The sequence below is a fragment of the Annulohypoxylon truncatum genome, assembly GCF_022578515.1.
Source record: "Annulohypoxylon truncatum strain CBS 140777 unplaced genomic scaffold F4807scaffold_1, whole genome shotgun sequence".
NCBI lineage: Eukaryota > Fungi > Ascomycota > Sordariomycetes > Xylariales > Hypoxylaceae > Annulohypoxylon > Annulohypoxylon truncatum.
In genome coordinates, this window is record NW_025953787.1 from 1,492,126 (window position 1) to 1,507,518 (window position 15,393).

Consider the following 15,393-nt stretch of genomic DNA (forward strand, 5'->3'; position numbering starts at 1 on the left):
ATATAGATAGGAGCTTGGGGTATTAACAGATGACAGAACTGCAACTCCCAAGTCGAACCTCGTAAGCACTGGTTCCCTGGATACTCAATTCGTTACTCAACATTAGGTCAAGCCAATAAGGTATGCTGTTTGGGAGAGTCGTCAATCAAGAATTAGGGTACCGAGTTCCCTTCTCTTGTCATCAACGTATTTACTAGTTGATTGAATTGGCTAGTTGTGTGGTGTCGTGTTGTCAGACGATATTGCTCGACAAGTATCGTGGTGCTTATCCAAATGAGCCGACCTCATGCGTGGCTTCTCGTGGTTGATCTAACGTCAACTTCGTGCAACCCATCCCAAACATTTCAAGTCTATATCCGTCCCGACGTAAAGTCTCATTCGAGTAGCAGGGGCCGTGTAAGTTTGGACAATGCATCGCGGAACTGAATGGTCGAGCTACCAGTTCCGGCATTCCTAAGTAATATTAGGGATTGGCTCATAGTACTTCACGATAATGGGATATCTCCTTGCTCTCATTCTGCCTCCATTTCAAACCCTTGTTCATGAATGGACGAGCTGATGTTCCACTTGAAAATTAGTTGAAACAGCCTTATATAGCGCGACTGAGATGAGATAAGATGAGACGCGATTGGAGAGGATGGTGCATTTATCGCAGATAAGTATAATTTTGTCGTGGCGTACGCTCGGTGAACTGGGTGAAATCGTTTAGGCCATGTTTACTAGATCATTGGCTGCCATAGATCTTTATATATCGCCCATTTTTGAAACCCTTTGAGAAGGTGACGTTAATGTTGAGACTATCGTAGTTGGGATCTTGGAGCTTACCCATGGACTGAAATCCTTCATAACCGCCCTTCACCGCATCGAGGAAAACTCGTCTCATTCCTTGCTCCTTGAGTATGGTAACACAAGCGTCGAGTAACCTGATCATAGCTGTGTCCTTACTAGTCGTCATGGCAGGATTCCCATCTTGACTTCATGTTAGCTCAGTCTCCAAATTATCCTGGCGATTCGAGCTGTTACTGACCTGCAATGCAAATGCACGCTACACCCCCCACGTCAGATCCAATCGTTCGCGCCCAAGGAAGGTCTTGTGCCAATGAGCTAGCTTCGTTTGGCGTATATATCAGCGCGGAGGCAATAATCTGGGATTGTTCCAACCCCAGAACAATATCGCTGATGCGACCATCGTTTGCCAGATTCATGTACTGGTCATACCAGCCAGTATGATCTTTGCGAGCGGACTCCTTTTCTATAAAATCCGCAATCAAGTTAAAATCGTCGAATGTGCCTTGCCGGAAAGATAGTCCGGCGGAAGCTGCCGAGAGGCCGCTACTGGGCCAATCATCGATGTTCAAGATCCAATCGCATATATCTTGACCACGACCTGGAGCCTGACCGTTCATTTGCCAGCCCCTCCTTCGAAACCAGCCTTCGGACGCAGATGCCGCAGGTATTCCGCTCAATAGGCGGGGAAACGTAGAGCCCAACTGAATTCGATCTACTCCACGGATCCTCTTAAGTTGCTTAAGGGCATGATCGTACAGACTAAGTCCGATCCCCCGCCGCCGATACGCCGGCTTAACGATGATCATAGCAAGTGACCCAATTAGCCTCTCGCCTTCTCTATCCACAAATGTAGTATAAGTCGCACAGAACCCGACGACCTCGCGGTTTTCGGGGAGTCTCACAACGAAATGCATGGCGTAGCCATCCCGTTGGAGCAAAGATTGTAGGGGGAATTTCTCTAAGTGAAACTGATCTGGTAGGCACTGATTCCAGAGCTCATGCACGGGTACCACATTAAGACCGTCCCAATTTTCCGGGGGCCAGAATTTCGGCTCTATCATCAATGATTGAACGTCTAGTCCGGTGGTACCTGTAGATGTAGCTGTAACCTCGCCAAAAAGAACAGCAGCCGCAGATTGCAAGTCAGACGACGTATACCCAGGCAGTTGGACAATCGTAGGAAAGTTTGCTTCTATGAGACCAAGGTCGTGCACATTTTGGCACGCCACGATAATTTGAGGTCGTTGCTCTCCTATCATCCGTGCCATCAAACCCATCTCGACTTGCGAGGATTGGCCGGCGCTCGGCGGCCCGGAGATGACAAAGACAACAGCTTTAGCTCGCTTGATGAAACCAGCATGTGTACCTGTCATCCCGTTCCGAGATGTGTACGGAACATGTCGAATCCACGGATGTCTCGCGGCCAGGGCTCGGCCAAAAGGCTCGAATGGGTCGCTGCCGCCGCCAACATCTGGTTGAGCAGGTGCCACAACTGGTGTGAGAAGAACGACGATGTCGCCGTCGCCGAGTATCCTCGTAAGAGGGATGCAAGCCTATATATCGTACCTTCGAATCAGTGACACACTCTTGATATGAGCTTGAAGGGATCGTAAAGAGCAAGTTAAGACGACGATGACGGCGATGTCAACATTTGAAACAAGCCATCTCCTCGCTTGAGCTATAACAATAGCCACTAACCTGGTGATCCCTAATGAGAGTCACCTGAGACCGACGTGAGCCTCCTCGGTGTCCGGACGTAGTGGTGGATTGGCCAGGAAGCATTTCTTAGAGCTACAAAAATTCGACTATACACTTCGCCCCCCATGAATGTTGGGTATTCCTAAGATTATATATTAGAACGGGTCAGAAGGTTAAAACCAGTTCGGGAAGGGGTATCCGCTCCATGTTGTCAGCATGTCGCTCCAAAATTACTCACCAGTCTCACCGAATGTGAATTGCTTATGTCATTAGCATTAGCATCATCAAGCAAGTCGCCAGACGATTCATATACTGGGTTCTAGAAAAGAGCTTTGAGGCTTGTGGCGGGATGGAACGTTCCACACTGACCCGATGTAAGAAGTAGAAGGATGTGGCGCTGCCTGTGATGCGCCGGGGTTAAGTTGGGATCTTTCAGCTAGAGGTTAGTAGCGGACCGGGGACGGGGATAATAAATCGAATAAGTTGCCGGATGCCTCTGTATGCAGAAAGTGATAACATCTAATAAGTCTATTTAGTATAGATACGGTGATTAGGGCTGGGAAACGATGACGGTGAGCCCCTGCAGGATCATGCGATAAGTACCTACTAGGTAAGCAGCTCCCGTTACCTTGTACGGGAAGTAGAGCTCCATTCTTTGCCATGCGGTTCTTGACACACATACATACCTACATACCTATACAGGCGCCACCGGCAAAGCCTTATAAATTACCTGATCGGAACCAATAAATGGAACAAAAAGCCGATGCCCGGGAAGAGAGCGACCGGCGGTGAAGTTCGAGTTCCACCAGTCTCCGCTCTAGATTGAAAAGAGACAGAAGGAAGCTGACAACGTAGGTGTACGTGCTCTCTTCTGGTATTGTACAGGGTTGGATTGTTGTACGTTGAAATCACTGTTGTAGAGTATCAGCGGTATCAGTGTCAGACAGATGCAACGACAGAGATATGAAATGGTGGAAGTGAGAAGAGACGCTTACTGACCCGAACACACCCACTAGCTCTTATTTATTAACAGTAGATAATGATATTATTGTTGAGCCAAAACGTACTTCCGTTGCGAATGGTTACGCAAGAAGTCTAGCAAGTACTATATGAATAATGGACCTCAAGAGCCAGCCAAAGAATAGTACGGCGTATGTCGCTCAAGTTTATACGCCCTCGGAGTCCAATAGTAGGGCTTTGACCTCGCATGCGTATTTGTGGATGCGTGTGTATTGTTTATGGCTGGTGCAGTATGCATCTACCTTCATCTTACAATGCCCGGTAGCCTAGGAAATTTTAGTGACGCCTACAGAACTGCTCGCAGCAAGCCGATTGCGTGTGGGGGGTGGTATTGGGTAGTATCCCCCTGTACTTCGTACCTATGGATAGGTCGTTAACGTTCACGTGCAGGGCAGAACAGGGTAGACACCTACCAGGTATGGTACCTATATGTACATCTATACCACACGTACATACATATTTCCTCGTCTACGGAATCATGACGGCCCTTCTCAAGTCGTCAAGTCGTACAAGTGCACACATCCATGTGCGTAACACTTTGACGATAACCTCGAGGCCATCAGCTCGCCGAATATTACGTCTGTGCCTGCATGTTGCAAACGTGACCTCGGACGTGATGAGGTGATTGGAAACTCGGCCTGTTCTGCCTACAAGACGGCCTAATCGAAGGAAACATGTGAGTTGGCGGCACAATGCAATGTAACAAGTTGGAGGAAAGTGATGAGCGTTGGAGTTTTCCAGGGTTACTCAAACTTGCTGAAGATTTAAGAGGTTCAAACGTTGCTCGCAGGTCGCAGGAACAACCGATGACCTGGAGCCATATCTTGTTCAAGGGGGAAAGAGCCGGTGACAATTCCGTCCGGCTTTACGCTTTTCTGCGCTTTAACCATGTCCACCACGCCTACCATGCCTACCATGCCATGTGCAGGTAGTACCTGCCAAGTACCGCAACGGGTAAGTCCGCTGGTTCGCAAGGTTCAACTTCCATGGTTCAGGTAGGTACCTACATCATAGGTGTCAGGATGTGTGCGATTGCCTTCAATCTGGAGAATTGATCCCACTAATGCACCCGGGCGCTACTAGGTAATACGCTAATGTACAAAACACATCCGCCTACTCCAGGGCTTAGTTACCTGACGTCGCATTTTCCCGAAGACATCACGCTTTTGGGCGACATTGATCATACCTATCTATAGTTTCTTAAACAATGTCAAAGCCCCCAATTCGCCCATATCACCGCGAGTCCGACTCCTTTTTCTATCTGGCCTACCTGAAACTTCCAATAAATCTTTCCTAAAAGAACAATACATAAACGACGTCGCATTTTTGGTCATGTATCTACGCATCTATCTACGGAGTTGCCGTCTCAGGTTCTTAACTACCGTCTTATGATAACAAATCCGTCCACTATTATCTACCGCGGCTCCTGTGACCTTGTGAGACCTGACAAGATTGGACAGAGATCCGTGGATCTGCGGATGTAAGTAACGATTATCCACCCCACTTTGCATTCTAACCGCGGAAGAGAAAACCGCCTGTTTCCTGATTAGTCTCATCACCTTTCGCTTGTGTCACTTCTTAATCTTCGTTGCATATACAGTCCAGTATACTTTGATTATTATACTTCGCTCTCGGCCCCGATATGTTATTTGAAAGCTGAAAAGATTGGCTACTAGTTACGAGGAGTCAATGTTTACGGCCACCACACACAGGTGGTTATCTCTTTTGGTGCTCTTTGTGATACCTGGATGACATTCTCTCTAGGATTGGTGCACCGTCAGATCGGAGTCTTGTCTGTATCAAAAGCCGATAATTCTACAATTTATCATGTACCTAGCTGCTAAGTACCTCATATGTGACTGAAGCAATTTCGGCACATGAACAGCCCAAGACTAGGTATAACGACATAGGCTATGTCAAATAGTTCTATATAAGACTTAAAAGCGATATTCGAACTGTGTACTACGCATATCGTATAAGCGCTTACGTTACACAGTCAGTCGCTCCACCTATTTGGTTACCATTCTTTCTTAACTCCGGCCCGGGGTAGTCTAAGTTGTTGAGGCTCCTTCGAAAAAGCAAATGTTGCTGCAGTTGGTGTATAAACAAACCCGGAATTATCCCTATTCGCCATACTTAGACCCACCAATTACGCTATAAGGCGTGGAAGTCTTCGAACTATGTACATACATACTAAGCTTGATCTTAAGTATATGAAGCTTAAGACCCGCGGAATTACATTTGATAACTTTCTGTGTGTCTATCAACGCATGATTGAGCTAATCTGGTATGCCGTCGGTACCTCATGGGGGTAGCACAAGAAGTATGACTAAGTGTATACTCTATGACCCAAAAGGCACAATGCAGCTTATCATTGATCGTATAGGGAGTCAAGTAGTACTAACATCTTATAAATATCCACTTATGACAAGAATACCAACCTGATGGCGTAAACATACGAAGTTATTGAAATCTTACTATAAACTTTGAAGGTTCGCAAGATATACCATAGTAGGGAGTAAACGGAGTAGAAGATTGGCAACGATCTCGCTATTTGTTACCACTTCACGCCTAGGTGACTATCGTCACAGACTGCTGTCAGGGGGCACAGTTGCAGGTTACATATCAGAGCCGTAAGAGCCCCGGAAACGGTGATGTAGTTCGGCCAATCACGGTTAATCAAGAATCCCGATTCAGAAAATTCGTAAAACGACGTATAATCATCGAGACAATAGAGACGATACCTAAGTACAATGTTGAACGCAGCGCGTCTTTTACAGCTCCAGGATTGGCGCTAAGATCCGCTGCAAGTTTAGGTAACTTCTGAGGATCCATGTATCCTAGCAGCCTAGCAACCCTAGCTTCGGGATCCGTGGGAGGTTTTAGCGTCACTTTTGTGGGCCACTTCAACTTCGGATGTACATAGTACCGGAAAACCCACATTTTTAATATTCCCAGGGCTTTGTCCAATCATTTCACTTCCTCTTCAACACGTCTAAGCCAGCTCAACAACGCGTCAAGTTCAGTATGAACCGACCTAAGGCTGAGCATACTGCGTACAGAACCAGGCATCCAAGATACTCGTTCCGCTTCGTGCTATCGGCACGTTCCCCCGGTGGCTGATTTAATTTCGTTGCGCAATTGACTCATCTTATTATGTCGGGGTATCATGATGACGAAGAGCTTCAGGGGATGCAAGACCTTCGAGATACACTCTCAGATGTGGTTGCAGGTAAGAGTCTACCGATCAGATGATTATTACTATAGCAATAATAGTCTGCTAATTCTTGAAGCATCTAAATTAACGGCGAAGCAACGTGGTAGTAGCGTGAAACCGGATGTGGAAAAGTTGGCCTTGCTATCGTATGAGCAAGGTCTCCTTCCAGAGGACCTAAGCCAGCTCATAGATCTCCTCACGACTCCGAGCTATCTTGATCAGGCTAGTCTTGGAAACATTTTGAGAAATCTATACCCTGCTGCTGCTGTGAATGCGGACTTTGTCGTTAGGATAATTGGTTCTCTTGGACATGGCAAGTTGAAACCGTCTCTTGCCATTCAAGGGGCACTCCTGAAATGGCTTGTTATGATTTACCACGTTATTGATAATCAGAATATCCTCTCACGTACCTATTCTGTTCTGTTCAATCTTCTTGATACCGCCGCAATTAGGTTTGTTGATCTTATATACTCTTCTGTTACATGACCTACTGACAGCTCTAGGAAACAATTGTGCCATTTATTGGCTCTGATTACGCGGCGTCGACATGTACGGCCTTATAGAATTCAGAGCCTGTGAGTACCCCAGTCTGAAGTGCTTCTTATTACCGCTTACTCTCCTCTAGTCTATCTCTATCCAGGCAAACGGGAAATGATCCTGCAGTGACTGGACTACTCCGGGTGTTCAAAGACTATTATCCTGAGATTATTGTGGGCGAAGTAACTCGTGCTAAGGCATCTACCTTCAAGGTATACATCTTGATTTCATATTACTCTCGCTCTCTAGGTAGTCACTCATACTTTTCACAGCACCCAGATCCTCAATGGCGCGAGAGGCTGGATGAGATCCAACAGGCCCATGCAGCGCGAACAGCAGACCGCTCAGAACGACCACTAGAAGCGTTTAGAGTGGCTCGAAATAGGACACATGGCAAGGGTTCCACCCAACTCCCGGAGGTGCATACTTCAAACGCTACGGAGGTGAGCCTTACCTAAATCTATTAGATGTTGAATCTGAGCTGAAAATATTATTAGAACTCTATAACACTCGAGGAGATTGAGAACGTAGACGGCTTTGTAAACAATTTGGAACGAATTGAGTTACCGAACCAGTTGATAGCAGTTCTTGGAGACCCATTACTCCAAAAGCTATTAACCCTAAAACCACACAGCGAAGCTCACCAACGGGCCAGTAGTTGGTTAGCTTCATATGGGCAAGACTTAATGAGTGGAGAGGGTGCCGTAGACACCAATGATTGCTTAGAAATGCTAAAATCCTATGCTTCCAGTACTAGGGTATGTATCAATGTGACTTGCAGGATGGACTTAGCTAACACTCTCCGTAGACCTTTCCCCCAATATTTTTGGCCTTCTTTAACGAGTATCTCAAGATATGGAACGGCCACGATGGACGAGATTTGGTATTAGCAATATTATCATATTTGCCATTACTTAGCTTTTCAGGTAAGAAATGTAAGCCCAATTATGATTCTATAAGGCTAATTCATCCTAGAACTATCAACTGGCATTTTACAGCCCCTTGAAGTTAAGATCCTAGACAACACCACGGATTCCCAACTACACTTACTTCAATTTTATACAACTCTGCTCCGACGTTGGACTATCTGCCTAGCATCGCTTGAGCAGAAATCGAGCCAAGCATCAGATATCATTGCTGATCTAGTAACTCACGTCAACGACCTCTGTCTCACTCTTGTTCAGACATCCCCTACAGCCTCCACACACTCGAAGGTTCTGGATTTCTATGAACAGACATCGGTTCTAGCTTCGGATCCAAAGCTATTACTTCATACTCGGATAATGATACCGCCCTCCCCGTTGGTATATATCCTTCACTTCAGCTTCGCCCCAAGCACTTTGGCTCGACTCTGTTCAATACTGTCGAAGTATAAAGCAGGATTTCAGAAGGCCATGGCTACGTCTCGTTCCGCATATACCTCGGAATACATCAACGAGTTTAATGGGTTTCTCATGGACATCTGCAATTGTATTTGGCGATCGCGTGCTTTCAACAATAGTGATGTCAACGCCCACGGCTGCTTGGTATCTAGATCACTTACTGATGATTTCATGTCGTACGTCAACAATCTCAACATGGGCACTTCTCTTTCATCGCTCTTCTCTCTATCGTACTCGCCGGTCTTGTGCCTCTCGGCAATCTCACACTTCCGCGAGCTAGAAGACGAAGAGTTACGGCAAAACGAGGGCGAACTCAGCACTAGGCATGCCGGGCCCGTGACACGTGCCAGTCTCAATGCTCTAGCTAGTAGGGGTGGGCTTAGAGTGGGTTGGGATGATTATCGCCTCGGTGTACTAAGTTATCTAGAACGGCAGAGCATGGCTGGTGTTGGAGAGTTGATGTATAACACGATGACGAACGTAATGAAAAGGAGGTCGATGATGGCAGAAACTGCTTAAGACACGGTTTCACAATATCCATGAGGCCCGGCCACTATGGGTCTACTCAGGACCGATAGGTAACCAAAATACGAATTAAATGCACAAGCCAGACTTGATCATGTAAATCTAATACTTCGTTGGACTTTATTCAATCCTTATAGATGCTCAGGTCTATCCTGTTGAAAGGGTATCTTCTAAATAACAAGGAGCTTCCCAATGCTACTTTCGAGTGCTTCCATCATTAATGCTAGTTCATTTATTCCGTTTCAGACCAAAACGCCCCTTTTCCCGCCATGAATGCCCATCATCACAACTTCTAAATGTTGAAAGAGTGCCACACCATGCAAGTTAAGTGCATCATCTCTGATAACGCGCATCCACAACTCTTGCTCAACCCCGCCCTAAGAACCCCCACCAAACCCAATCTTCTGTTTCGACTCGCTGCTCTCAAGCCCGTAACCTCCAAGACCACCCTGTGAATACGTCAGTCCCTCCGTCCCCATCTTCTGCTGGTTCCTCGGCCCGCGATCCTTCAAGTCCGCCCTCAGCCACCCCAGCACCAGTTCCCCCAACCGACTATTCCCCGTGCTCTGCCCCGTCGCCTGGCCCAGGAACCGCTCGGCGGGCCCCCACTCCCGCACCGTGCCGAGGTGCATGTGCACGAGGTGCGTGGGCCAGCCGGCCAGGTTGTCGAGGATGTGCGTCGCGTACACGATCGTGCACTCGCGGATCTCGGTCTCGTGCTTCAGCCAGCCCAAAAACTCGGCGCGGCTCAGCACGTCGAGGTCGACGGTGATCTCGTCGAGCAGCAGCACGGTCCAGGGGCGGACGAGCCCCATGGCGAGCTGCACGCGCCGGCGCTCGCCGTCGCTGACGGCGTGCATGCGCCACGCGACGTCGATGTCCAATACCCCGAGCAGCTCGTCGCGCCTGTCCGGGTACGCGTCGCCGCCGACGGAGCGCAGCAGCTCGGCGACGCCGATGTCGGTGCGCACGATCGGGTTCAGCACCCACTCCAGCCCCAGGTACGTGACGCCCTCGAGCCCCTCCTTGAACGGGTCCACGCCCGACACGCTGATGCTGTTCCCGGGCGCGAGCCGCTTGCCCGCGAGCAGCCGCAGCAGCGTCGTCTTGCCGGCGCCGTTGGCGCCGATCAGCAGCGTGCGGCTGCGCGGCGGCACGCTGAGGGACACGCCGCGGATACCTGTCCGGTAGTCGGGGAAGGTGTACGTCAGGTCCTTGACGGTGATCTCCGGAGGCGCCATTATGGTTGGTTGTTGGATTCTGGGTCGGGAAAGGCGAGGGAGAGATGGAGAGGGGACGGCCGATTAACAGGTGATGCGATGTTAGGAAGCGACCACCGATGACTTTATTGACTTTTTCCGGCGCGGGAATTGTGGGGCATCGCTGATGATGATGTGATGGTTCAATGCACAGTGTATACAGTGTGAATTAACACGTTATTTTCCGCCGGAGTACGTAGGACATATGTTGGTGTACCCGCTTCTAGGCTCGGTTTCAGTATTAGCGTTGCCGCTCTTTTCCCTTGAGTTCGAGGAACGTACCGATATGTTTCGGAAGTAAGAAAAAAGAATGTCGGATAATTGATTGTCTTTGGATAGCATAGGAAATACTGAGCTTTGGTGAGAGTGCGCTAGGTTAATGCCCCTGATTGGTGTAACACCTCTTGAGTCCTCCCCCTTTTACCCCTTTTCAAAAGCGTGCATTGTTAGTTAGAAACATCAGTTCAAAATTTCTAAGGTTAGCTAAATATTATTATATTACTGAGAACTCAGGGAAGATTTTATATACTTGTCTCATAAATCTTACAATTTTCACCTTCTTTTTAGAATCTTTACAACCCTTCTGTGTATCAGTATTATTGTATGCATGCAACAGCCCAGTGATGCTACTAATTTTAGTCAAAGAGCTTGGGACTATATTTCCCCACGCTTAGAAATAACCTCGGAATATAATCGGGGTAAAGTCTAGGCTCGCCATTCAATTCTGTATTCCGGAGCACGCAATCCCAATTACTAATATTCTAATTCGTTCTATCGTTTCAATGATGCTATTTCGGCGTTTATCGATTGCCACCATACGACAACGCCTAAGTAGGGGATAAGCAGCTATTCCAGTAGTTAGTTATTAGTATATAAGAATATACAACCCCTGAACATCCCCACCAGGAACTTCGCATCGCTCAAATACTGTGAACCACATAGTGTCAATATCCAAAATATTCTTTGGTTCATGACTTTATTGCCAACCGTAGCTCGACGAACTCTAACGCGAACAGTATATAACAATTTGAAACAACCCATCTTCCCCAGATTATCGCAGAGAGCCAACATGACAACCGCCATTTTCAAACATATCGATATGTCGGCAGTTCCAGAAGGGACAAAGCCGTGGGTCAAGGTAGACGCCGACGCTACCTCGTTCAAACTAGCTGAGCACAAGCGCTCAGTAAATAATCTTAGGGGGCATGAAAGCGAATTTTCTACCGATAAGTCGGGATTCGCGGTATACAAGGAACCAGCCAGTGAGAAAACTTTCACGGACGACGCCGCGATACGTAGTGGATACTACCAAGAGGTCGAAGATTTGCTGAAGAAGCGAATACCCGGCATTAAGAAGGTCGTCATATTCGATCATACTATTCGGAGACGAACCCCTGAAGCGGCAAGAGCCCCAGTTCAACAAGTTCATGTCGACCAGACACCTGCCGCAGCCGAAGCTCGCGTAAGGCGACACCTCCCAGCAGATGAAGCTGAGGAGCTTCTAAAGGGTCGATTCCAAATTATTAACGTGTGGCGACCCATTGAAAACCCTGCTAGCGACTTTCCATTAGCTGTCATCGACTGGCGCACGACCAAGCTAGATGACTTCGTCCCGGTAAATTTGCTCTATCCCAAACGCGAGGACTTCGCAATGGACAAAGATGATAGGGGAAAGGAAGTACGTCCCGACGAATCTAAGTGGTACTCGACAGAGGGGTATGAAGTACGGGGAGAGACGATGTCCGTGGCACCAAACACGGCCCATAAGTTCTATTACCAGAAGGATATGACGCCGGATGAGGTATTGTTATTGAAGTGCTACGACTCTTGGGGTGAAGGGCAACCGCAGGGAAAAGATGGAATCGCAGTAAGGACGCCACATACAGCCTTCGTTGATCCACAAACTCCTCAAGACGCGCCTGGGAGGCAGAGCATAGAGGTGCGGTGCTTGGTATTTTATGACTAGGTCCAACTCTGGAACTATAGACTGAATAAGATGGACATTGTCGTATAGGTGATCTTCGAATATAAAAAAGTTTATTGTCTATTATAATCTCGGCGGAGTAGTGATTTCAGTGGTCCTATACCGATTTTGTATACTACCTACTAATTAGAAATAGGGGCTGAAAGAGTTCAACGACTAAAATCATCGACCAACAATGCAAATTTACTACAATATTTTCATAGGATAGTGAGCGTATTGGGTTGGTTAATCGATTGGAATTAATGAATATACTTCGCACATAGGGGGGAAGAACACGAGCAAAATTGTAGGATCATTTAATTGGGGTCCATCACCGCCCAACCCAAACCCTTCCTTCATTTGATGGCACACATTGTGATTCCTAAAATTATAGAATATACTGGATGAGAGCTAGGTAATCTAACTAAGGCGTCAAGTTTTATGGTAGGCTATTAGACGCGGGCTCAGCTAGAACGCATGCACAATGCTAATTTACAAGTGATCTAGTGATACCACCTATATAGACAAATTTTACTTTCGTTCCCCAGCTCATCGTGCTGCATTTTCCCTGCTGTCATTTCTAGTAGATTCAAAGATTTCCATCTAGTATACGAACAATTGTTTTTCCCCTCGTCTTCGTCTTCGTCCTCATCTTCGTCCGTAGTTCTATCAACTACAATCCACTGGAGAAGTCGACTCTGAACAAGCTACCACATCGTCTACAGACTGCGATTTACTAGGTACAAAAGAAACCATAGCTAATCTCACCTTTCCTGACGTGCTTTATTATAGTCCAGGGCAAGAACTCACAGGTACGTGAACAACCGTTCCTTTTGTGCCATCTTCCCCGTATCCTATAATGGCAGCCTGTAAGGGTATATTATCAACAAATCTCTTGCGTGCTGTGTGGCTAATCACCAATTTGTTACCTTTCTCATCACGTTTCCTGTCACCTTCCAGAGTCTGGCAAGAAAAATCATCAACAGGCTGCTTGCTCGCATGCCATGCTTAACTGCACTTACTAGTGTCTTGATCTCCTAGATTAAAATACTAGGAAAGATAAACCTCAATCCTACTCGCCATCTGTTTTCGTATTCGGAGAAAATAAAAAAACTTCTAGGTATGTTAATACTCATTCCTTTCTCACCACCTTCCTCATCGCTCAACCTGCTACTATACTGTAGCCCATCATACTCATATATTGTACACAACCGCATCACTGACAACTTCATGCTACAGCTTTCTTCACTCCATCCTGTCACTTGCGTCCACTCTGTCGATTTGGTTGCAATTCTTTTTATACAAAGTCCGCGGCTTCAGACATGACCCTTACCCTTTGCGCCTACGTTGCTACTCCTGATACACTGAAGGCCAATTAAACATCACGGCCTTGCTAGAAACACCCGTCTCCTTACTATTGTGAGTCGAAGAATATTCACTCTTCTTCTACTCAAATATACTTGTTTTATATCTGTCATGATATGATTAGCTGACCAAGTAGGTTACGAGACGTCTAAATACACAATGCCTCGTGGTTCACGTGGTGGTATTGGTTCGCGCGGCGGTAAGAAATCTGATGGCGGTCGCAACAAGCGAACGCGTGACAGCGACAGATCCCAGCAAGAGGAGCTGCCCAAGAAAAAAAGGAAGTCCACTCGTGGCAGAACCAGCAAGGAGACGGGTCCTTCTCCTAACACTCATTTAGCTGGCTCTGAGCCCGAGGGTAGAACTACCGAGCAACCAAGTTTCGAGGATGAACTGGGACACCACAAGTCAGGAAAACCATCCCGTCCTCGTTGCGCTCCGAAGACCAGAAAGCCGACCCTTACCAAGACCCGCCCTGGCACAGCACGCTCTCTGTACGAGGCACCAGCGGCCCGAGAATCACTATTGGAATTCCAGGCGGACCAGTCATCCCCTGATGAATTACAAGCAGACACCCCTTCGTTGCCGTCCGATGTTAAGAGGCAGGCTAGCTTAGCACACAACGACAACAACCATTTAGATCTCTCTTCTCTGCCCCATCGAAAGAACAAACGAACCACCAAGCTCCTAAAAGGGAGGAAGGAAGATCATCCTGCTGGCAATCTCGAGCCGGAGGTTCCCAGTGGAGCCGGATCTCGGACCCATGCACGACAGGGCTCGCTCATCTACTCTCAGCCGCCCGATCTCTTCGACCATCTGGAAATGCCCCAGCCTATCCGTACTAACTACGTTAAACGCTTCCTAGCGAACGTTGCTGCCGATTTAGAATTGAGCCCCCCTCCGCCGCCCCTCCGCCGCCTGTTCGCGCCTCGGGTGAATAATGAGGATGGTCGGCCTGGCGGAATCGAACCCAAGGAGGTTGGTCGTTTGCATGATGAGACGAAGACGAGACGAGAGCCCACTTCGAAACCGCGCTCACCCGATCCTGTTTCGTCGCAAGTCGAGGACGATCCCTTCAAAGACTTCCAGTGGAACTTGGAGGTTGATCCTATTCCAAACGCCGAGATGGATCGGATTTTGGCCGAATATACGAACGTTCATGTCGATTGGGACGCCATCTCTCATGCAGTTGATGAAGTGGCTTTGCCCAACGATGACGACGATGTTGGCGGTGATTAACGAGCTCATCCACACTGCCGTCGTGGTCGTCGGCTCTGATTTCTCTGATTGGCGGGTTGGGACGCGATTTATGGTATACCAGTCCCTCATTAAGGCATGGTGAAACAGTAACCTGTCTGCTTCTCCCTATCCTTTCCTTTCCTTTCCTTTTCTCTCTTCATCGCATCGTCTTGAGTCGACCCTTATAGGACTAGGTACCGCTCTGTCCGTTGGCCCCTGAATGGGCACTTCACGAGAATTTTCTTCTGTTTCTTTGTATTGCACGTTCCGTCGGTCTTGTAAGATAGTTCGAGCCATCAAGGCTTGTGGTACTTACTTTGCTATAACTACTATAAAACTCTCATAGCAACGGCACAACCGATCGAACACTAATAAAGTACCGTGGTCCCTATGTAGTCT

The 15,393-nt window shown here is 47.6% G+C and overlaps 5 protein-coding genes across 5 annotated transcripts; 3 read left to right on the plus strand and 2 right to left on the minus strand.

Annotated features, from left to right (window-relative positions):
- Positions 1–724: 724 nt before the first annotated feature.
- F4807DRAFT_455433 (uncharacterized protein) lies at positions 725–2,571 on the minus strand (the record flags this gene model as incomplete). Its single annotated transcript, XM_048000731.1, has 3 exons — positions 725–969; positions 1,028–2,342; positions 2,488–2,571. The coding sequence occupies 3 exons, from the start codon at positions 2,569–2,571 to the stop codon at positions 725–727; spliced, it is 1,644 nt and encodes a 547-aa protein (XP_047859505.1).
- Positions 2,572–6,500: 3,929 nt separating this feature from the next.
- F4807DRAFT_405389 (Mis6-domain-containing protein) lies at positions 6,501–9,275 on the plus strand. The gene is made up of 8 exons (XM_047996210.1): positions 6,501–6,739; positions 6,801–7,176; positions 7,228–7,299; positions 7,350–7,473; positions 7,534–7,704; positions 7,759–8,019; positions 8,070–8,187; positions 8,237–9,275. The coding sequence occupies exons 1-8, from the start codon at positions 6,664–6,666 to the stop codon at positions 9,160–9,162; spliced, it is 2,124 nt and encodes a 707-aa protein (XP_047859506.1). The 5' UTR covers positions 6,501–6,663; the 3' UTR covers positions 9,163–9,275.
- F4807DRAFT_405392 (CCR4-Not complex subunit Caf16) lies at positions 9,276–11,010 on the minus strand. The gene is made up of 2 exons (XM_047996211.1): positions 10,710–11,010; positions 9,276–10,650 (listed from the first exon to the last, which is right to left on the minus strand). Exon 2 carries the CDS (start codon positions 10,407–10,409, stop codon positions 9,546–9,548), a length of 864 nt encoding a protein of 287 aa, XP_047859507.1. The 5' UTR covers positions 10,410–10,650; positions 10,710–11,010; the 3' UTR covers positions 9,276–9,545.
- A 228-nt stretch (positions 11,011–11,238) lies between these two features.
- F4807DRAFT_405394 (uncharacterized protein) lies at positions 11,239–12,623 on the plus strand. The gene has a single exon (XM_047996212.1). It carries the CDS (start codon positions 11,398–11,400, stop codon positions 12,391–12,393), a length of 996 nt encoding a protein of 331 aa, XP_047859508.1. The 5' UTR covers positions 11,239–11,397; the 3' UTR covers positions 12,394–12,623.
- Positions 12,624–13,840: 1,217 nt separating this feature from the next.
- On the plus strand, positions 13,841–15,057 carry F4807DRAFT_16586 (uncharacterized protein). Its single transcript, XM_047993389.1, has one exon. It carries the CDS (start codon positions 13,915–13,917, stop codon positions 14,992–14,994), a length of 1,080 nt encoding a protein of 359 aa, XP_047859509.1. The 5' UTR covers positions 13,841–13,914; the 3' UTR covers positions 14,995–15,057.
- Positions 15,058–15,393: the final 336 nt, after the last annotated feature.